This window comes from Trachemys scripta, chromosome 2 (assembly GCF_013100865.1).
Source record: "Trachemys scripta elegans isolate TJP31775 chromosome 2, CAS_Tse_1.0, whole genome shotgun sequence".
Taxonomy (NCBI): Eukaryota; Metazoa; Chordata; order Testudines; family Emydidae; genus Trachemys; species Trachemys scripta.
This window is the reverse complement of record NC_048299.1, coordinates 155,370,337-155,392,192: the sequence shown is the minus strand read 5'-3', so window position 1 is coordinate 155,392,192 and position 21,856 is coordinate 155,370,337. Positions and strand designations below refer to the sequence as shown.

At 52.9% G+C, this 21,856-nt stretch overlaps 1 protein-coding gene across 1 annotated transcript; it reads left to right on the top strand.

The window, feature by feature from the left end:
* Nucleotides 1-15,381: 15,381 nt before the first annotated feature.
* Nucleotides 15,382-21,504, top strand: STAR (steroidogenic acute regulatory protein). Its single transcript, XM_034761973.1, has 7 exons — nt 15,382-15,533; nt 16,856-16,969; nt 17,356-17,483; nt 17,571-17,729; nt 18,528-18,712; nt 20,333-20,426; nt 20,769-21,504. The coding sequence occupies exons 1-7, from the start codon at nt 15,470-15,472 to the stop codon at nt 20,883-20,885; spliced, it is 861 nt and encodes a 286-aa protein (XP_034617864.1). The 5' UTR covers nt 15,382-15,469; the 3' UTR covers nt 20,886-21,504.
* Nucleotides 21,505-21,856: the final 352 nt, after the last annotated feature.

The following is a 21,856-nucleotide window of genomic DNA, read 5'->3' as shown; positions in this document are numbered from 1 at the left end:
CAGCTGGATTTTTGGGCCCCATGTGAGTGATGGGGCCAGCCCAGGCAGGTAAGATTGCAGGATTGAGGCCATAACTTGCAACAGCTGCCCCTGTTCAGCTGGCTGTCCTGTGCTGCTCCATGGAAGGGAGACTCCAGGCTTCCAGCCTAGCACTGAGCTAACCAACACACAAGAATCTTCTGAATAACGAGGAGAGAGCTCCTTCCAAGGGATGTTTTCCTGCAGTGATAACACTCCTTAGCTCCTCAGCCATGGCTCCCAAAGCATTTAACAGAGGTATGTGCCATCATCTATCTCACAGATATGGGGAAACTGAGGCACAGAGTGGGACTGTTCCTTAAGGTGTCTTGGGGACACAGTGACCAAATCTGCTGCTGTGCTCTAAGCACCGGCCCATGCTGCCGTTCTAGAAGCAGAAACTGTTGGTTCTCTGCCAGGCCCCCATGTGCCCTAGAAACCCACCACTCCCCGCCAAATAAGATCAGTCCCATAAGCCCTGAGCCTCTTCATCCTCCCTGCGGTTCGTGAGTGCATCCCCTACAGCCCATTCGAGGTAAAACGGTCTTTGAAATAACCCTCCTGGCTTTGCGCTTTGGTTTTTCAATGAGTTGTCAGACCCCTGAGCTGCAGGGAGCTCTCTTGGCCACTGGGTGGAAGCAGTGCAAGGCTGTGTGCTCAGGGTCAGATTTTCAGCTCAGCACCCAACGTGGGGGGTGCACCCCACCAGCCAGGATCTCTCCTCAGAATCTGGCCCGAGGGCAGGGGAGGAATGCCAGTGCAAGTGGGGACCCTGGCAGGGAGACGGGCTCTGGTGAACATGGCCCTTGCCAGGGGACCCAGGTATCTGCAATGCACAGGGGCTGCTGCTGTAGCCCAGCTGGGTCTGTGGGAAACAAGGCATCAGGACCCGGCTTCTGCTCTGGCCCTTTTACCCCCTTGCTCTGCTGATGCCCTCTGTGGTGGGCCGGCCCGACAGCCTGCTGCCCTCTGCAGAACTGGTGGTACTGCCCCCAGCTCTCGGGGCCCCAAAACTGACCATGCTGAAGACAGGTCCTCCTCCCCCCGCACTGGACAGGAGCAGGCCCAGTAATGGCAGGGCAAGCGCCCCCCTTGGTAGCAGTGCCCATTGCAGCCACGGCGGGCCGGCTGGGGCACTCCTGGAGCACTTGGCCAACGATGGGGGAATGGCCAGTGCAGGCAGAGGGTTACTCTTCTTGCTGCTTGCCCAGCCAGGGAAAGGAAAGCACCTCATAGTTCAGACTCCTCACCTTCATCCCCCTGGGGCCAGTCCTGCAACCTGCAGAATTGAGGGAAGCGTCCCCAGGGAGCGTTTCCACCCCTGCTGTGGGAGCAGGCCGACGGAGTGGTGGCTAGGGCAGCAGGTCTGTTCCTGGCAGTGGCGGGCTCCGTGGTGGGGAGGGGGAGCTGACAAAGGGGCCCAGCTGCCTGGAGGGGTGGGGGAGCTGGATTCTAGCATCTCCACACCCCTCCCTAGCTGCAGGGCCATTGGCAGCTCCCCGCCTTGTGCTGCAGTGTAGGCTGGTGGCAGGTCCTTGCTGTCCCACCCTTGACAGCTGTCTGTGCTCCCTCCAGGCGCACTCGCCCTCTGCACTATTACCACGTGGCTCCCAGGCAGCGCCTGGGTGAGGAGGGAAACCAGATGGCAGTGCCCAAGTCCCCTGACCACCCTTGGTGAGTGGGTGGGGCAGGCCTGCGGAGAGCTAGTCCATGGCTCAACCTGTATCGGAGCCTGGCACAGGTTTCAGACTGAAGCCAAAGCCCCTCACACACCTGCAAGTTGCTGCCTTGGATCAATTAGCACCAGCCTCCTCCCACAGGTGCCACCAATGGGGCCCTGGTGCAGAGAGGACTGGGCTCTTCTGTTTGTTCCTGTGGGAAGGGGAAGCTCCCAGGCTCACTTGCAAGGGGGATTTTTCCTGCAAGCTGCATGCGTTTTCCCTCTGGCTAAAAGCCCCTGTCTGGAGCCTGGGGGAAGAGAGAGCTGCTTGCGTGAGAGAAGACTCGATCCCCAGCTCCTGGAGAACAAGGTAAAACACTGTAGTGACTGCAACTTAAAAAGCTTCCTGTACTTGCAGCTGGGTCTGGGATGGAGGCTGCTGCAGGGTTTGCATCCTGCAGGCTACATTTCGGTGGCACTCAAGACCCCTTGGTGCTATATGTAGCAAGGACAGTCCTTGCCCAAGAGAGCTCACAGCCTGACCAAGGGGAGGGTCCTTCTCCCCATCCACAGCTGCGGGAAGGGGCCTAGAGAGAGTAACGGAGGCAGCATGTGGCAGAGCTGGGACCTGACCCTGTGTCTCCGGAGTCCCCGCCCAGCGCCCCAGGCACAAGCCCGTCCTGCTCACCACATGTGCCGTGTTCATGGAGGGGAGCCTGGTGCATGGGGGTTCTCCAGGGAAAAGGCTGACACCAGCCTCACGAGCCAGGTCCTGCAGTGGCTGGACCCTGCACTGGGCCCACGGGCTAAGCAGCACTTGCCCCCCCAAGGTTGCAGGATGGCTTTCCCCTGGGATTTCACAGACTGCCCGCTCCACCCCGTGCTGTCTGTGGGATGACACAGCTTTGTGCTGCCTCCTATGGAGGAGAGGGGCCCCCCCCGCAGTTACCAGGTGCAGGGCGGGGGGCAGGCATGGGCGTGGTCAGGTGGAACAGTCTCCCCCACTAGGACTGGTCGAGCTGCTGAATGATCTCAGCCCTTTGTAGCACGCTGAGACCCCGCTGGGCCTGGGGAGAGCTCCCTCGGGGCTGCCAGCCATCGGCGTCATCCGCCATCGGTGTCCAGGACTGGTGCTGCAGCCCCTATCAAAGACACAGTAGGCTGCTAGACGCTGCGATTTAACCCCCTCTGTGTCACACTGGTGCAAACAGTGGCTGGGCCCTTAAACCATGTGCTCCAGCCGGTGAACCACTTAGGCCGGATCCCTAGCGAATGCAAACCAGTTTTGCTCCATTGAAATCAGCAGCTTCCCTGACTTACACCAGCCGCAGTGCTGGCCTCAGAGGTGTCTTGGATTCACCCCCTTGCTGCTCTCAGGAGGGGTTGGCCCTGGCTGGCGTGTCCGTGGCGGAGGGGGATGGCTGGAAGGTGGAAATCTCATTCTCCTCGTAGACACCGGGGCTGGCCAGGCGGGGGGCTGGCCTGGAATGGCCCTGGATCTGGAAGCAGATGGTGTACAGGAAGGCAGATAAGTGCAGCAGGCACACGCAGCAGAAGACAGCCACCACCACGATGGTGTGGGACTCCCACAGGGACGGCTCCGGGGCCAAAGGAGACCATGTTGTGTTCTCGTCGGGCTGATTACCGTTCCCCATCCCCTCTGTGTGGTTCATGGTAACCCAGGCCATTCCTAGGGGAATGGATTCTGGAATCTTCTCAGCACTGTCTGGTTGGTAGCATGGTCTCACGGGCAGGGACTTCCACACACCTGCAAAGAGAGAATGCAGCAGCTCTGGGCTCCCCGTGACTAGCCTGGCCCTCGGTCTGAGTCTGAGAGAACGGGCTAGTTGCACTATGCCAGGCTGAGCTGAGAGGGGTCAGCCCTGCCCGGGATCTCGTTCTCTCAATGGATCTCCTACGAGAGCCCTCTAGACATGCAGCCAGTGCGGGGGTAGCAGCCAGATGTCCAGAGCACACGCTGCGCAGCAGGCTGGGGAGAGGACAGCTTGGCCAAGGACCCTAGGGAACCCTGACTCCTCGGGAAGTGACCCATGATCCTCGGTGTCTGTGGAGCAGGCAGGACCTTGGGATTTGAGGGCTGCACGCATGGCAAAAGGCCCTGGCTCCTTGATATATCTGCTTGGAGGGAGACGGGGCTGGGATCCCTGCACCGCTGTCCCAGCATGGGCTCTGGGGATTACAGGCCTGAGTTGCCTTCCCTGCCCTGGGAAGCTCAGAGGTGCCAGGCCTGGTTCGCAGGCTTATTACAGCCCCTGTACGCCACTCTGGCACAGGAAAGGGGCTTTAAGATGGGAGCAGATGGTCTCCGCCCCTTGCCAGGGTGAGAGTTGGGTGAGGTGGCCTCAGTGTATGTGGGAATCGGGGGGCCCGTTGTTTCCAAATTCCTTCCTCCACCCTGCATAAGGGAGCCTGTGTTTGCAGCCCCACCTCCAGCTGGGGGCTAGAATCAACCCCCCTCTGCCCCTGCTGGGCCCCCCATTCCTGGGGAAGGGTGCCCCATATCTCCCTGAGATGGCTGCTTGCCACCTGAGCCCCTGGAGCAGTACGGGCTGCGGCAGAGCTCTGCTGTGGGGTACCGGGCTTTTGTTTGGGTGCCAGACCTCTTTCCCTGCGGGCCCATTGCTGGCTGCTGAGCAGTGAGACTAGGCACAGAAGCCCAAAGTGCAGGAGGATTGTGTGCTGTGGGTGTGGAGGGGATGTAGATTGCAGACACCGGGCTCACTTGGGAACCAAACTATAGAGCCCTTAAATCAGGGCTGCCCATGGGCTGCAGACCCCCATGGGCAGCTAGATAGCACGTCCTTCTTTAGGAGAGGGGCCTAATTCTTTGTTGGTGTTGTCATTGTCTGGGCAGCAAGGGGTGCTGTTTATGATCTGTGTTTAGTACATGGCTGAGGGCACAGAATGCTGTATTTCAATACGTTTGCCAGGGACTTGAGGCCTGTGTCTGAGGCAAGATTCTAAATGAGGCTGGTTGAAAACGTTGTGTCCAGATAGTTTTCAGCCAGAAAATGCAGTTTCAACTAAACCAATTGTTTCTGCAAAACGGTATTGACGTGGATGAAATCTCCCATGAAAAGAAATGTTTTGAAACGTTTCTTTTGGACAGAAAAAATAGGAAATTTCGTTTTGATAAGTTTCCAAGGCAAAATTGTCCAAAACAAACTATTTGAAGTGTCCCATGAAAGGCGGGTGTCATTCCGATTGGAACAACCCCCCTAACTTCTGCATGTTGCCATATCCACCCTGTTTGGACCAACCCAAACTGTGAGCTCTTTGGGGCAGGGACTGGCTTTGTTTGTACAGCGCTTGGCACAGGAGGTCCACGACTGGAGCGCCTACGTACCGTGTAATAGGGCAAAGTCTTGCATCTGCCCTATGGAGACTACAGGTCCCAGCGTGCAGTGCTCCAGCTTGATCCCAATGGCCTGCTGGGACCCTATTGTCCATCACTGTGTTGAGGACGGAGGGTGAGCTGCATTGTAAAATGCTTGGGGAGCTGGGGAGGCTTCCTTTGGAAACAGCCAGAGTGCTAGTGACCAGCTCTGGGGGCCCCGGCAGGGGCACACAACGTGCCCCTCCAAAAGCCGTTGGCTTTTACTCCTGCATATGCCCCTGCTCCGGGGCAAAGCTGGGCCTGGGGTGCCTGCGATGTCAGCAAGGTCAACGAGAGACTTGTAAATGTCTCTAAGAGGAAATGGGCCCTTTCTCAACCCCAACAGCCTGTTGAGCTTCCTGCTCCCAGCTGCAGGAGAGAAGGCGAGGAACCTCCGGGACGTTGCTGCTGTGGTTTCATGTCTCTGTGCAGTAGCACGTAGAGGTCACCACGCTGGGCACCATCATGCTGGCTGGGGGCAGATCTGGAGTAAAGACCAGCCTGGCCCCAAAGAGCTCAGAGCCTAAAAGCAAAGTGGTGCTTAAGGCTACGGCTGGATGGGAGATGGAAAATAGTCTGTTCCAGACAGTCCTTTCTGGGCCTTTCACGCTGGGAGCCTGGGGCCCAGCCTTTCCATGCTGAAAGCAAACTGCCAGCCTCCGCTAGACAATCCCGGTAACAAAACTGTCAGCCTCCCCTTCCCTGCATAACCAGCCAGACTGGGTGTCTGACTGCCCGTCCCCGAGCGAGTCCCGAGGAAACCAGCTGCATCCCCTAGCTGGGGGAGCATTAGATCCAATGGCAGTGTGACGGTTCTAGGCACCCAGCACCTACCTCTCCCTCTCTGATGCAGCAATTGAGCATCTGGTGCTTCCAGCCATAAGTACCTTCTGTGCAGCCAGCCCTGCCTTCCACGTCTCTCTCTCTCTCTCTCTCCAAGGTCTGGCTGCGCGGATGCTCCCTGCAAACGGTGAGGAGAGCAGGGAAAATCGCCTCTGTTCCTGTTGCTCTGGAAACCGAACGAGCCAAAGAACCCTCAGCTCTGTGTGAGGGTGAGCTCAGGCTGGGCTCGCGGCATCCCCCTGCAGCTGTGAGCCGAGCACGCGAGCCCCTGCTCTGCTCCATGGGGCCGATGCTGGATCCTCAGCACTTTGCCAGTTCACGTCCCGCCTTTACCAGGAGCTGATTGAAACCCCCTTACTTCAGTCCCGTAGGGTCTCGGCTCAGTTTTAGGGGAACCCGCTCTCCACACTTGGCCCCAGTGGCTAATAGAAGGGGGTAGGCGATTACTGCCCCTACAGTAAGCCTGGTCTATTGGCCCTTCTCTGCCACAGGTTTCCTGTGTGACCCTGGGCAAGTCACTGAGCTCTCCCATCTGTACACGGGGGATCATAGCACTGCCCTGGCTCCCGGGGATGTGAGGAGAAAGCTGTGTCCGAGCCAGGCGTTGTTACGATACTGAGTGAATAACCTGTCTTGGGTCACTCCTCTTTCCCTGCCCAGGAGCGTGCAGGCCTCTAACGTCGGTGCCCCCTGTCTTTCCCCAGGCTCCCCCGATGTCCTGGCTCCAGACAAACCTGGCAGCTCGGCGCTGTGCTGCAGGCAGCCTTTTCCATCCTGGCTCTGAATTAGTCTCTAGGGTGGCATTTCTCCCAGCGCCTGCCAGCCGGGCAGTGGCACTTCACCCCGGCATCTAGGGCCACTCTGCCTTGGTGTGAGGAGCCAGCCAGCACACTTAACCCCTCCAGTTGCAATTGCCCCTGTCTTGGGAGAGTCTTGGGAGAAACAAAGCACCTTGCCGAGCGGGTCACGCTGCAGCAAAGGCCTCCGGGGCCCCATGGTGGGATTGTTCGCATTGGAGCTGCGATTTGTAAAATGGAACCTGTGGCTATGTTCTGAGCGTGGATCGCCCGCGCGGTCAGCTTCCCAGGACTCTACTGTTCTACTCAGAAGGTCTGGCTGGAGCCTTGGGCTCTGGGAATCCGAACCCTGCCGCTCCGAGACCCAGGCTCACTCCGCTTTGGGAGGTGAGAACGTTGATTTGAAATCGGTGGTGGTTGGTGCAGTGAGACGGCCTGTCCCATTCAGACAGCGCTCCTTTCTCAGCAATCCCTCTGCTGCAGGCACTCTCTGGCACGTCACACAGGGGACCAGCCCACCAGCCCTTCTGGTCTTACAACTGACACTAGCGTCTGGGACCAGGAACTGCAGAGGTGGCTCTGTCCTGAGCTCTTGGGGGTGGTTTTGGTTTTGGACACTTTTCAAAATAAAACCATGTCCTTGGACAGAGGCCTTGCCTTCGGGAGCGACTGCTTTGTGTGGATAAGTACAGGCTGCACAACCACAGGGGCTCTGGGCTACCTAGTCTGACCAGCACCTCTGGGGAAGATGAAGCTTGAAGGGTTCAGGGTTCCCCTGTCTGGGATGGCTCCTCATTACCCATTGTCACAGTGGTCTGCTCCCTGTGCCTATGCACATGGAGACTCTCTCCCCTGCAAACACCGCTGTTCCCCTGGCCATGCCTAGACTTTCTGTCCCTCTGCTGCTGTTTATCTGCAGCTCAGCTCCAGAGTTCTGGGGGCGTGATTCCTATGAAAGACGCGACATGAACGATTGCATTTAGACTCTTTATCCACCAGCCGCAATGCGGGCGTCCAGCTGGCTGTCCCACCAACGCAACGCCTACGGCACTGTCCCTGGGGTTTGCAGATAGAGCTATCCAGGTTCACAACAGCCAGTGGAGTGGCTGGGGTGGGGCAGAGTGCAGTACTGGGACCAACATGTGTGGCTGCAAAACAATCCCTGTTACCAACCGAGTAAACCACAGACCAGCCATGCTGAGAGAGCCACTCTCTGGGGGTGAGGGGTGTGTGTTCTCTACTGACATCTATTTCCAGGGGCAGTGGTGGGCAGCCCCCTTGTCATAACTATAAAGGGAAGGGTAATAGCTGTCCTGTGTACAGTACTATAAATCCCTCCTGGCCAGAGACTCCAAAATCCTTTTCCCTGTAAAGGGTTAAGAAGCTCAGGTAACCTGGCTGGCATCTGACCTAAAGGACCAATAAGGGGACAAGATACTTTCAAATCTTGGGGGGGGGAAGGCTTTTGTTTTGTGTTCTTTGTTTGGGAGTGTGTTCGTTCTCGGGGACTGAGAGGGACCAGACATCAATCCAGGTTCTCCACATCTTTCTAAACAAGTCTCTCCTATTTCAAACTTGTAAGTAAATAGCCAGGCAAGGCGTGTTAGTTTTCCTTTGTTTTCTCAACTTGTAAATGTACCTTTTACCAGAGTGTTTATCTTTGTTTGCTGTACTTTGAACCTGAGACTAGAGGGGAGTCCTCTGAGCTCTTTAAGTTTGATTACCCTGTAAGGTTATTTCCATACTGATTTTACAGAGATGATTTTTACCTTTTTCTTTAATTAAAAACCTTCTTTTTAAGAACCTGATTGATTTTTCCTTGTTTTAGATCCAAAGGGGTTTTGGATCTTGATTCACCAGGAGTTGGTGGGAGGAAGGAGGGGGGATGGTTAATTTCTCCCTGTTGTAGATCCCAGGGGGGGGGTTGGAACTGATTCACCAGGAGTTGGTGGGAGGAAGGAGGGGAATGGTTAATTTCTCCTTGTTTTAAGATCCAAGGGGTTTTGGATTTGTTTTCACCAGGGATTTGGTGAGGGTTTTTCAAGGCTTCCCAGGGAGGGAATCCATTGATGGTGGCAGCCGAACCAGAGCTAAGCTGGTAGTTAAGCTTAGAAGTTTTTCACGCAGGCCCCTACATTTGTACCCTAAAGTTCAAAGTGGGGATCTCAGTCCTGACATGGTGAATAGCGGTGGGATCGTTTTAAACCCAAAAGCCAGTGAGATTTTTTTTTCCTTCTAGCTGCTTGGAAAGCCGAGCTGGAAGTAGATAGATGCATATCTTATCTCTCCTTGCCTGAAGGCAGAGGTGTTAAGTTTTTTTACAGGTCCTTTGTTAAGAGAAGGGTTCAATTAGCAAATGACTGGTAAAAGGTATTTACAAGCTGAATTGTTTTTTTTTTTTTCTTTTTACATCCTCTGGAGTAGCTAGTTAGCAAGTTTCAGAAAACAGCTTCCCAGTTTCAATCAACTGCAGAGGGGGTTACCCAGCACAAGAAAACAGGAAAATGACTACCAAAGAAATAGCTAACAAAATAGAACTGGCCAAACTAGAAGCAGAAGAAAATGAAAGAAAACATCAGAGACTGCTTCAATTAACAAAACTTGAGACAGAGCAGAGGGAAAGAGAAGAAAAAGCCAAAGAGGAGGCCCACAAGAGAGAGATGGAGCTGAAAGAAAAAGAGATGAAGATGAAGGAAAAAGAGATGGAGGAGAGAGAAAAAGAAAGGAAGCATGAACTGGAAGTAGCAAAGGCTAAGCAGGATGCACCAGCCAATGCTAACAACCCCCCTCCAGGTACCACTTCCCATCCCAGAAAATTCCCCATCTACAAGGCAGGCGATGATACTGAGGCCTTCTTAGAAAATTTTGAAAGGGCCTGCCTTGGATACAGCATCACTGCAGACCAGTACATGGTAGAGCTGAGGCCGCAGCTCAGTGGACCCTTAGCAGAGGTGGCGGCTGAAATGCCTACGGAACACATGAACAGTTATGAACTTTTTAAAAACAAGGCCAGACTCAGAATGGGGCTAACACCCGAGCATGCCCGTCGGCGGTTCAGAGCCCTAAAGTGGAAACCAGATGTGTCATTTACCCGTCATGCCTACCACATTGACAAAAATTGTGATGCCTGGGTATCAGGAGCAAATGTTAAATCTCTGGAAGATCTGCTTTCCCTAGTAAAAATGGAGCAGTTTTTAGAGAGTGTTCCTGAGGAAATAGAAAGGTACATCCTAGATAGGAAGCCCAAAACTGTAACTGAGGCAGGGGAGATTGGAGCCCAATGGGTGGAGGTGGCAGAAAAGAAAAAAACTAGTAGCAGTTGGAGCGAATACCAGAAGGGGCAAGCCGAAACAAAACCTTACCACCGGGGACAACCCAAGGCCCCACCCACATCCCAAGGGAAACCCCAGACGCCTTCTCACCCCACCACACCAGTCTCCACCAACCAACCTCGTCCCGGTGATACCTTAGCAGGGCGATGTTTTAAATGTAATGAACTGGGACATATAAAGGCTCACTGCCCCAAGAACCCCAACCGATTACAGGTCATTACACCCCAATCACACCAAAGATCCCCAAACCCAGATGCCTCTCTCATACCCTCGGAGCGAAGGGAAACCTTGAGAGTGGGCGGAAAGAAGGTTACCGCTTGGAGGGACACTGGGGCTCAAGTGTCAACTATCCACCAATCCCTAGTGGACCCCAAACTCATCAACCCAGAGGCTACAGTGACAATTCAACCCTTCGTGTCACAGTCTGTAACCTTGCCTACAGCCACGTTGCATGTCCAGTACAAGGGCTGGTCAGGAATGTGGACTTTTGCAGTCTATGACAATTATCCCATTCCCATGCTGCTGGGGGAAGACTTGGCCAACCATGTGAAGCTAGCCAAGAGGGTGGGAATAGTCACCCGCAGCCAGGCTAAGCAAGCTTTCACCCCCATCCCTGTTCCTGAGCCGTCCACCAGGGCCCCGTCTGTGTTACCGGAGACCCAGACAAAGGTGGTGGAACTGGAGGCATGCTCTCACACACTGGCTTTCCCCAGGACAGCTGGAGCTGGGTGTTGGATGGTTTTTGCAAGAGTTAAAGTAACCGAATATGACCTATCTGCTCTGGGAGGAGGTGAGGCAGGGTCAGTAGCAGCACTGGCCACCTGCAAGCTAACTCTGGAGAGGGGGCACTGCTAGCCAGTGCTGGTCAGCATGCAGAGCTGCACTCAGGGGTCTGGTTCAGCTTCTCTCTCAGGCTAGACTAGCCTCTGCTGTGGCCACCACCAGAGATGGGCCTTGATCCCCGACTGGAACGTCCTGAGCTGTGCGCCTCCATAGGGGGAGGCGTTGGGAAAGCTGGTCTAAGCCGACTGCCCGTCTCTAGTCCAGCTTAGGGGTAGAGTGTGTGTCCATTCCTCCTCGGTCAACTGGGGCTATGCTGCCCTGCCTGCCAGGGACTGCCAGGCTGAACTCAGGGAGGCTTGGGAGTAGGGTGACCAGACAGCAAGTGTGAAAAATCGGGACGGGGGTGGGGGGTAATAGGAGCCTATATAAGAAAAAGACCCCAAAATCGGGACTGTCCCTATAAAATCGGGACATCTGGTCACCCTACTTGGGAGGTGTCTGGCACGGTGGTGGGAGCCATACAGTCAGCCAAATAGACACCTGGCATGGGCCTTGTAATTCTGGTTTTGTTGGAAAATCTTTCAAAACTCCTGCGAATGGCAGAGAACATAAGAGCGGCCCTACTGGGTCAGACCAATGGTCCATCTAGCCCAGGATCCTGTCTTCTGACAGTGACAGATGCCAGATGTATCAGAGGGACTGAACAGAACAGGGCAATTTATCGAGGGATCCATCCCTTCATTTCAGCTTTTGCTCCCGTGCCTGTGTTGTCAGCTGAGCTGCGAATTCCAGCAAAGAGCTGGCATTAAAAGAGCTGGCTGGAAACTTCTTCTTTTTTTAATTAAAAAATAAAAATCTTAATTTTCACCCAAAAATTGCACTTTCCCCCTGCGTGTTTCTACCCGCTCTAAACAAAACAAAGAACCAGCCAAGCAATACATCCGAGGTGAGTCTTCAATATTTGGGATAGGAGGAAAAACTCTTCCTGAGTGAAATGTGACCTTCTTACATACTGTTTTTTTTCCTTCTAGGGACTGTTGCTGACTTTATCTGGTCACTGTACGTATAGATCTCCGTCCCCCTCAGAACACCATGCTCAGACCTGGAACCTTTCTGCTCTGTGACTGCATCACAACATGGTGAGTCTTTTCTGTGCAAATACTCTGAAAGAGAAAAAGACCCTTTTCTCTGTATGCGGGAGAGGGGGAGTGGAAAACATACAGAAATATCCCTATTGTTTGAAAAGCCACTTTTCACCCCAAACCTTTTTGCTCAGAGATGTTCGATTGGAGCTGAGCGTGGTGCGGGGACCGTAATGGACCCATGTTGTGAGGAAAACCAGCTCCAGGCTGTGCTTCAGTTGTTGCTTGTGTAATTTGCAGCCAGGACTGATAGTTTATCTGTCTGTATTAAAACACTTTATCCTAATCCTACCAGGCAGCTCCAGCTAATTGATTTTATTACTCACTTAAATGCTCGATATCTCTTATCTAGCATGACAGAAAAGGCTGTTTGTTTGTTTCTTTGCAGTGGCCTTCAGGCACACAATCACAGCATGATTTAGAGAGGGGGAAGTGCATGCTAGCCAGGGTGAGGATGGGGGTGGAGGTAGCTAGTCACACACTCTGCTGGGAGGGGTGGGTGAATTGGTGACATGATAGCCCGATGGCTGTGTCTGAAATTCACCTGCCCACTTGCCCATCTCCCCTGAGCCCATTCCACGGCCCGAGCAGCATCCCACAGCAGCTGCTTGGTTTTTAAATTGTTCTGCCAGAGAGAAACGTTTCCCACGTGTGGAACTGGCCCCTGACTTTACCCTTGCCTGAGGCCTACGTTCACGCCTGGGCCAGCTGCAGGCATCCAAGCTGTGATGCTGCCCTGGGTGGAACCTGTTACGGCCCAGCAGTTTGAGTTATGTCGGGTCGAGGAACTGGAGGCTGCTGGCAGGTGACATGCATGTTCTTGCTCTCAGTAGTAGCAGTTGTTTGTATTATGGTAGCATGTAGCGGCTGGGACCCCATGTTGGGTGCTGCACGGGATCATAACTGGAGACCGTCCCTGCCTCAGAGAGCTCGCAAGACAAAGGGTCGGAGGGAAAATGGGGGAGTTGCCTGGCAGGTCTGGGGAACAGAGCCCAGTTTTCCTGAGTCCCAGCCCAGTGCCCTGGCCACGCCCCCCTCCCCCAGCCCCTCTATGTTGGCTTTGAGGCCGGACTGTGGGGTTAATGGCGCAGAGGGGGCTGCCCTCATGCCTCCTCCATTCTTGCAACATCAAGTGGAAGGTCAGGCTCCCCGCACAAGGGTACGAACGCTGACGTCAAAGGAAGCAGCTGGTGATTCACTGGCTCTTCTGAGCCTTTGTCTCTCTGGCTGTAACTCATCTGGGAAATGTCATCCCATCCTTGAGTGTTATCGTTTCGCTGTCAGTTTGCCCACCCTGCTGGGAGATAATCCAACCTCTGAAGGAGATATTGGCCCCGCAAATACATGCTTTTTGAAAACCTCAGTGTAGGGGGACTTCCCCTTCCCTCGGCTGACTGCATCTGTACTGCACTGCAGAGCAGTGCCTATGGGGAGACCTGGGCTCTGTCCCCTGCCCTGCCAGGTCACCTGGTACATTCAGAGATTCCCAGGCCAGACGGGACCACTGTGATCAGCTAGTCAGGCCTCCAGTGTAACCACAGGCTGGAGACCCTCCCCAAAATCATCCCTAGAGCAGATCTCTATGGTCAGGGATGGAGAATCCACCACGCCCCTTGGCAAATTGTTCCCATGGTTAATCACCCTCAGTGATTCATCTCCCAGCCATTGGATTGTTGAGCATGTCCCCCCATGTGCCTCAGTTTCCCCCTCTGTAAAATGGGCTGATGGTACTGACCTCTCTTCGAGCTCTATGGATGAAAGAGCACATAAAAGCCAAGTGCTGCTGCTGTTCATTAAGGTTGCTTCAGTTAGTACATGTCCCGTAGGGTTCGAATCCTGCACCGTGCCTTGGGGAGTGGATGAGCCAGGAGCCAGACAGCCTTCTCCAGCTCGAGGGGCAGATTGTGTCCCCCTGCCCCCGATGTGCCGGGAGAATGCCCATCTGCCCAGGCTCCTGGGGTAGGCGTGGGGGGAGAGATCTGTTCCTAAAACTCGCTGTGCAAGGAAGCTGTATTAGGTGGCTGTGTAGATTCCCTCCTTCCATCCCGACCAGCTTCAGATGGGGGCATGCTGACACCCCCAGGGCCAGGTTTGGTCAGTGATGCCCCTAAGGGATGGTGGGGGTGCGGAGTTCCCCTCCCCCAAAGCCAATGGTTTTGTTCACTCCCAGGAGGCTCTGGGGGGCGGCTGAGTTCAGACCACTCAAGGCACGGGGGGGGGGGGAGGTGAGGGGCTTCTGAGGGTGCAAGGATGTACATAATGGGGCAGCCCTCTGCTCAGAGATGCCTGTGTAGCCCCACGCCATAGTTCCAACCGACTTCCCCCATCCTCGCTCACACAGGTGGGACTGCTGCCTATACAGCACCTCCCCTTCTCCCAGCGGCGTCTTTCCTCAGCCAGGTCTGCTCCTGTTCACGCTCCAGAGGCTGGATCCTTTCATGCCCAGCATCCAGACTGAATCCGCAGGGGGCCGCGCTGCCAGACCAGCCCCCCTCATGGGATATGCCCCTTGTAAGGGGTGCATGTGGCTGGCCCAGGGTCGAGCAGCACGCAGGGTCTCTATTTTCCTAATGCTCTGCCCAAGGCTACTGACTCCACTGGCTTCCTGAGGCTGCGTCTCTCCCTCCCCCCTCCCCCCTTAAAGATCATGTTTTCTAAGTTAAAGGACATGTCCACCAGCCCTGCCTGTTACAACTAGATCTGTGTTTGCAAATCCATGCAACTCGTTCCTTAAAGCGCCGGTGCTCCATTCAGTTACCCTAGCCTGGCACTCCCGGGCCCCTCTACAATAGCCAGCCAGTGCCTGTGAGCACCTCTCCAAAGGGGAACCCTGTCCTAGGTGAAGGCAGGTTTCATTGCCGACCCCGTGAGCCATCCAGTGCCCTTCCCTGTGACCTGCTGCACTGATCCAGGGCAATGGATGGCAGTCTCTGGGGCCTAGCTGTCCAATCATGGGGGAGAAAAACACCCCACGCCTGGGGCGAACTGCAGTCTAAGCTGTGGTGACCATGTCTTTCACCGCATGGGAGATAGCCGCTCTCAGTCTGTGCTGGACACCTGCATTCGGGTGGCGCTAGGCTACATGCCTGGGAATCGGTATTATAGTTCAGCAAGAACTCCAAGCACTGGCCTGCTGGCGGCCTTTGCTTTGGGACTAGGTCCGTCTAACTGTGCTCAGCTGTCGCTCTGGAGAGAGAACGTCTGGTTGGCTGCAGAGGGTTAATGTAGCCAAGGGAGGATAGGCTTGTTCCCTTAATCAGCTTTGCCTCTTGTAACGCTGCCCACATGACAGATGCATGAGAAGGGTTTGGCCTTGGCCCCCAGCAGGCCTGGGTAAGTGATGTCTTTTCTTATCTCTCTGCTGACTAACCAGCATCCTTCAGCTGGAGTATTTAAGGCTGCGAGTGGGGAGAGCTGCAGCAGAGAAACACTAGTCCAGCAGAGGCAGCCCCGGAGACACTGACGCTGGAAGACTGAGCTGAGACCAGAAAAGAAAAATGCTGCCAGCAACTTTCAAACTGTGTGCCGGGATCTCCTACAGGCATCTGCGCAACATGACCGGTGAGGGGGACGTGCAGCTGTCACTGGGGCAGCAACTGCCTCAGGAGCTGGGCTGGGGCGGGGTGGTGGTGTGTGGCTTGAAGGCCCCATTGCTGTGAATTTGACTGTCAGATTCAAAGTACCTCGTTTCCTGCTCCTTAGCAGTGATGTTTATTTCTATTACGGGTACTCTGCAACCCCTGATTGCCCCAAACACTGAGCAACTAGAGGCACCCCTGCTCTATGCCCTGTTTGCCAGCAGGGATCACTGGGGGCATTCTCTGCTGTGTGTTACGCAGCTCACACCCTCAGCTGGTGTAAATTGTCATTGTTCCCTTGGAGTTAAAGGTCTGTCCCATGTCCCCAGTGGTCCCAGCTGGCCTTAAAATCTGTTCCTCTCCCCTTTTTGTTGCCAGGAGACTCTTTCTAGCTGGATGGGGAAAGGTATGCCTGTTTCTGAACGCAGAACAGTCTGTGTTTCCAGGGAGGCTATTGTTTATAGTGCCATAAATGTACAGATAAAACATGCTCCCTGCCTTGAAGAGCTCACATGGAAAGGACTTAGATTATCCACTCCAATTGCTCTCTTTTCCAAACTGCTAGAGAGAGAGAGAGAGAAACTTCCAACAGACTCTTCTTGGCTTCTGGCTATCTCGGTTTCTGCTGGACTAGGGAGCAGGTTGAGGTCTAGATTACACATTGCACCAGGTTTATGCCAAAGACCATTCCTTTGGCAAAAGGCATTCTGCAGGTTTGGAAGAAGTCTGCCTCCCTTCTGCTTGGTGTGGTGTTGCACATACTGGTGTGCACAGCTCTCCAATCCCAGCATGCTGTATAATTGGAAAAGTAGGAGCATAGGTAGAGTTTCTAAAACAGCTTCTAGTCTCAGTGCCAGGTGAATTTTCCAATGTTGTGAACTGCTGGATTCTAAGCCACCCCCGGGATGTGGCTAGTCCCCGTTCCCCGTGTTTTGCACATCCTAGGCTCCACATCTGGTCTCCAAATACAGTTGTTACTCTGGGGAAGGGCCTAAATGGATTTTTTTTTAAAAGAGCACCACTCTTGCAGAAATCCAAAGCAAACCAAATGTAGCTGCTGTATACACATGTTGCTGCTTCAACCGTGTGTGGATGATGATAAACCCTGTTTCTGTAGATGTACTGACAGAGCCGGTGATGATGGAAGGTAAATAAAATTAAAAGAAAAAATCAGCGTGGGCCTGATGGGAGGAAATTGGCCAGGAACAGCTTTAGCTTCAGGCAGGGTCACAAACAGTGAAGCTTGAAAAGTAAACTGTGAAGTTCGTAGCTCTTTTCATTTCAATCTTACCCTCTCATTTCAAGGCTTGAGAAGGCAGGCGGCTGTTGCCATCAGCCAGGAACTGAATAAACTCGCCTTTGCTGGCCCTGGTCCCAGTAAATGGATCAACCAAGTTCGCAGGAGGAGCTCCTTACTCAGTAAGTACCATAGTCTGCCAAATGTACAATGACAAGCAAAGGGGGTGATCCCGCACCATTCAAGCCTGATAGTCTTGCACCTGGTTCCCGTAGGAGCAGGATCGGGGCTCAGGTCCTTTAAGAGGCTGCAGCTGTGATATAGACTCAAACCTGCTGATGCATATAGACATGCACAGCCTATTCTGCAAAATATAAACACAGAAAGATAGCAGGAAACCAGCATCACTCCTAAGCCCACCAGCACTGGTGCCGGACTGGAAAGGTTACTTAGTTCAGCTAAGTTATTCTGTCCTATGGAATGCAATGCAATGGACATTGAGAGAATAGAGCTGCAAACAGCACTGCATAAATGCCCCAGTAAAACCCTCTACTCCAACCCCTTTCAGGCTCCAGGTTGGAGGAGAAGCCCTTCAGTGAAGTGGAGATGTCCTACATTAAACAGGGAGAGGAAGCCCTCCAGAAATCGCTCAGCATCCTCGGGGACCAGGATGGCTGGAAAACTGAGACCATAGCGGTAGGATTTCTGACTTGTGGTGGTTTCTAACTTGTCCTTTCTTAACTGAACCTACTGGGAATACTAACTCTTCGGGGCTTCCTTTAGGGGAATGGGGACAAAGTGCTGAGCAAGATGCTCCCAGACGTTGGGAAGGTATTCCGGCTGGAGGTGGTTGTGGACCAGCCCTTGAACTCTGTGTATGATGAGTTGGTGGAAAGAATGGAGCAGATGGGAGACTGGAATCCAAGCATCAAGGAAATCAAGGTGAGAGACTCAACTGCATTCGTCCTCCGAAGAGGGAGGACTGCTTGCTTTGGCCCCGATTCAGCCAAGGACTTAAGCACATGCTTTGCTGAAGAGGGGCCTTTATGATTAAGCAGTAAAATAAAGGGTTTTTCTACTATATATTTTAAAGAGAGAAACGTCTAATGTGCCCAAAGGGGTAAATACAACTGGGCCGAAGGGCGTTCCAGCCTTTGAGCGCCAGCTCCAAGCTTCGGCTGTTATCTGGGCTCTGCTTTGCAGCTGATGTGGAGCTTGTTTGGCAATAGCCACAAGGTGTCAGCAAAGGGTAGAAATCCATTTCTTTATCTGAGCAGCCTGTGTTTCCAGGTGGAGGTTAGGGAATCTTACTGCAAGTGGGTGTGTGTAGTGTATACACTGAAGCGGTAACAGAGCTGGCCTGCTGCCTGCCTGATAGCCACATCTCACACTAGGTTAAACGTTCTCCCACACAGCACAGCCTGCTCCTAGAGCACCGTGTACGTTACCGTCGAATACCGAAATCCATTCCCCTCATCTGTAACACAGCCCCCCTCAGTGTCGTGGGACTACGGCGCCAATGAGGTAGACACAGCAGGCTGGGGCTGGGGAGAGGAAGGCACAGAATTTTATTAAATGCATTGCAAGATTCCTAGTACAGGGAGTCCTAGGGATAAGTGTGGCACAGACACAGTAACCGAGAGACATACACCACAACCCCTGGGCTATTAAATAGAACGGTTGTGTAACCAGCCATGTTATGCTGGCTTTGCTTAACGTTGTGTAACTGTCACTGTCCAGATTCTCCAGAAGATTGGGAAAGACACCGTGATCACCCATGAGACTGCTGCGGCCACGCCTGGCAATGTGGTGGGGCCACGGGACTTTGTCAGCGTGCGGTGTTCTAGAAGACGGGGCTCTACATGTGTCCTGGCAGGGATGGCCACAAACTACGGAGCGATGCCAGAACAGAAGGGATTTATAAGGTACGGAGCCCTCCGGCTGTTATCTTGCTTTACCAACCTTGAGCCAAAGTAGCAGCAGTAGTTGGACAGCCAGGAAAGGGGACATCTGCACAGTGTGTGGGAGGCGCCATTCCCAGCTTGGGTGCACACAGCAGTGTGGCTGCAGCTGTCTGAGTCCAGAGCTGGGGGTCTGGTGGGACTGTAGGGGAGTGGCTAACCCAAGAGGCCACGTTGGAAGTAACAGCTTGAGTGGAACTAGCCCATGTACGTCTGCCAGCTCTGGGAGCTGCTGATGTACTGAAGTACAGAGCCTCCTGTTACCAGCCTAGTTTGGGAAGAGGGCTGTAAAACTGGTGAGTATGTTAAAGTTTAGAGTCCTGCCTATTTTATACATTTCAAGCTTGCTTGAGCTGTTATCTTGTCCCATTAGCAATTCCCTGCCATCGCTGGGCCTTGGGCAGTGGTCATATCTCAATTTCTCCCCAAAGACTGAAATCCTGTAGCCTATAACATCCTGTTTCTCCAGTCCTCCCTTAACTGGCTCTTGGCATTCACCAACCAACCAAGACTCAAGGGCTAGAAGTTGGCAATCTCCCTTATGGGCACTAGATAGCACTGCATTTTCCCATTCTCTGGTTTATCCCACTTAAACCAGCTAAACAGGGTTCTACTGTACAAGTATCTAGGTGATGCTCTAGCCTGCCCTCCTATGTACTACAGACCATCTCCTGGGAGCTCCTGGCCTTAAATGCCACGGAACAGGAGGCTCTTCATTTTGTGGAGTTTAAAGCCAGAAGAGACTATTAGATCATCTAGTCTGACCTTCTGCATAGTACATGCCATTAAATTTCACCTAGATGTCCCTTTACTAAGCTCAAAGCCCCTACAGCATTTCAGTCTTCAGCAGCCAAGATGGAGGTGCCACTGTGGCAGGGAATTGATCTGTTATCTCATTCCCATTACCAAGAAAGATTCAAAGGTGTAAAATAGGCAGGACTCTAAACTTCCCCAGCCCCTGCTCCCTTTTGACTGGTACTGGCCCTCCCTCCTCTCCCACCAGGTGTCTAGTAAATGCACCCTTATTTCTCCACTCCATAGGAAACTATAGTTGGGCAATTTTTAAATTTAACTCCAGGAAGGAGCGTGGGCTGCACCCCTACTAGTGAATAGCATGGTGATAGCAGCAGCTAGTTCCTCCACTCTCAGCCTAGCAGCCAGGCTTTGCACATGCACTCATTGCAGTACTGACTTTACACCTGTGTTAAGCAGATCTATTCTTCAAAGTCCCTTATTTAACCTGAATTTAAAAAAAATTGGGGTCAAGGGCTAGAGAGACTTAAATCAGCAGAAAGACTACTGGCCAAGTCCCACTGGAACAAAGCCACTACCTGAATAGCAGTGACTGTGCCATGGGAAACTTCTGGCTGCTGGGCGCATGCTGCAGCCTCTCCCTAGAAGCATCTTCTGGTGCTCTGTAGCAAACTCCAGCCTGAGAGTAGTGTATGCAGCACCTCTTGGCCTGAGAGGTGAGGTATTGCCACCCTCCTGCCTTTAAAACGGACTGTACAGAAGACACACACATTTGGATGGTAAATCATTGTCCCTGGTTTCCTAATGCAATGTTTTCCTGCCCTTCTCCAGAGCTGAGAACGGTCCCACCTGTATGGTTCTCCGTCCACTGGCTGAAAATCCTTCGCAGACCAAGTTAACCTGGCTACTCAGCATTGACCTAAAGGTAAGTGCACATGGTGAACTGCATTCAAACAGTATAAATGAGTCCTCTCAGGCAGACTCCTTAGGAAGGGGGTGGTTGAACATTGTCTAAGGTTAAGAAATTACGAGCAGCTGTTTAACTTCTTGAAATGAAATTCTCCTGATTGAAGTAATTCCCACTGTGGATCAGGTGAAAACTATTTCATCTTCACTGGAAATTCCAACCAGAAATAAGTGGTTCATGTTTAATCCAAAGCCACTGGCCAATCTCATTGCAACCTAAGGTGCAAGGTTGGCTCCCTCCAACCTCCTACTCCTTAGGCTCAGGAAATACCTCCACTTTAACACACTCCTTCTTTTTCAGGGCTGGCTGCCTAAGACGATAATCAACCAAGTACTCTCCCAGACCCAGGTAGACTTTGCCAACCACCTCCGCAAGCGTTTGGCTACCACAGCCACTCCAATTGCTGTCAGCTGCTGAAGCAGTCACTGCTGCACCCTAAAGAACTATTAACTTTCGGTGGCATTTGCATCTTCAGGGACAGCCAGAAGCCTACCTGAGGTTTAGATTTCGCCTCAGAGGTGATTATCCCGTGTAGTGTGTTATCTGAGACATGCTTTGGGGCTTTTTTTGGGTAAACGAATGGGTTCAGGTTTTTAATGCCACATTGAGTTCAACAATGGGCACTTAAGCCTCCAACCACCACCCCGCTGGGCTCCCTTCTTAGCTGAACATATCAGATCTGTTGGTGTAGGCAACCACTTCAAAATCCCCCAGAAGGTATGTTTAAGTGACTGACTGAAAAGGCTACTGCTCTGTGTGATTACACATAGGAGGATTCAGTGTGGCTGGCTGTGTGCTCTGCAACAGCTTTTGATTGTTTCACAACAAAACTACTTCTGATCAAACAGGGGCCTTGACTTCAAGGCACAGAGTAGAACACTCAGCGAGAGCTCCAGCTTAACCCTCAGCTTCCACTTTTCTATTTCCCTCATAGGTACTTTACTGTACAGGAACACACTCTTTAGCCTTAAGATCAGAAGTGAGTTACAGGTTTGGCATCTTGCAATATCCCAAAATCAATCCCTGGGCAGATCCTATTGTTAGTGCAAAGGGAGATCTGCCAATTTATACCAAGCTAGCTTTCGGTTTCATTTAAATGTGCTAATGTAAGTTAGTTACTTTGCTGCTCTTTTCAGTCAGCAAAGAATGTAAGTAGCCTGCTCTATTGAATACAACTGGATCACAGTATTTGAGGCAGTCAGCATGTACTTATTTCCCCCCCTTTCAGAGGGGGCTGTGTAACTTGTCTTGTTTTTTAATAGGCTGAATAGTGGCTGACTTGATTTCTCATAAGACACTTTATATAGTTAGAGTAGGACAGTGCATCTTTGTAAGCTTACACTTTTCCAATACACCAGCATTAGTTTTGCACTCAGTGGAATTCAGCT

Coding starts and splice junctions, on each gene's coding strand:
- STAR (XM_034761973.1), top strand. CDS start 15,470: ATGCTGCCAGCAACTTTCAAACTGTGTGCCGGGATCTCCTACAGGCAT. Junction 15,534..16,855: donor GCATCTGCGCAACATGACCG/GTGAGGGGGACG, acceptor TCTCATTTCAAG/GCTTGAGAAGGCAGGCGGCT. Junction 17,484..17,570: donor GGAAAACTGAGACCATAGCG/GTAGGATTTCTG, acceptor GGCTTCCTTTAG/GGGAATGGGGACAAAGTGCT.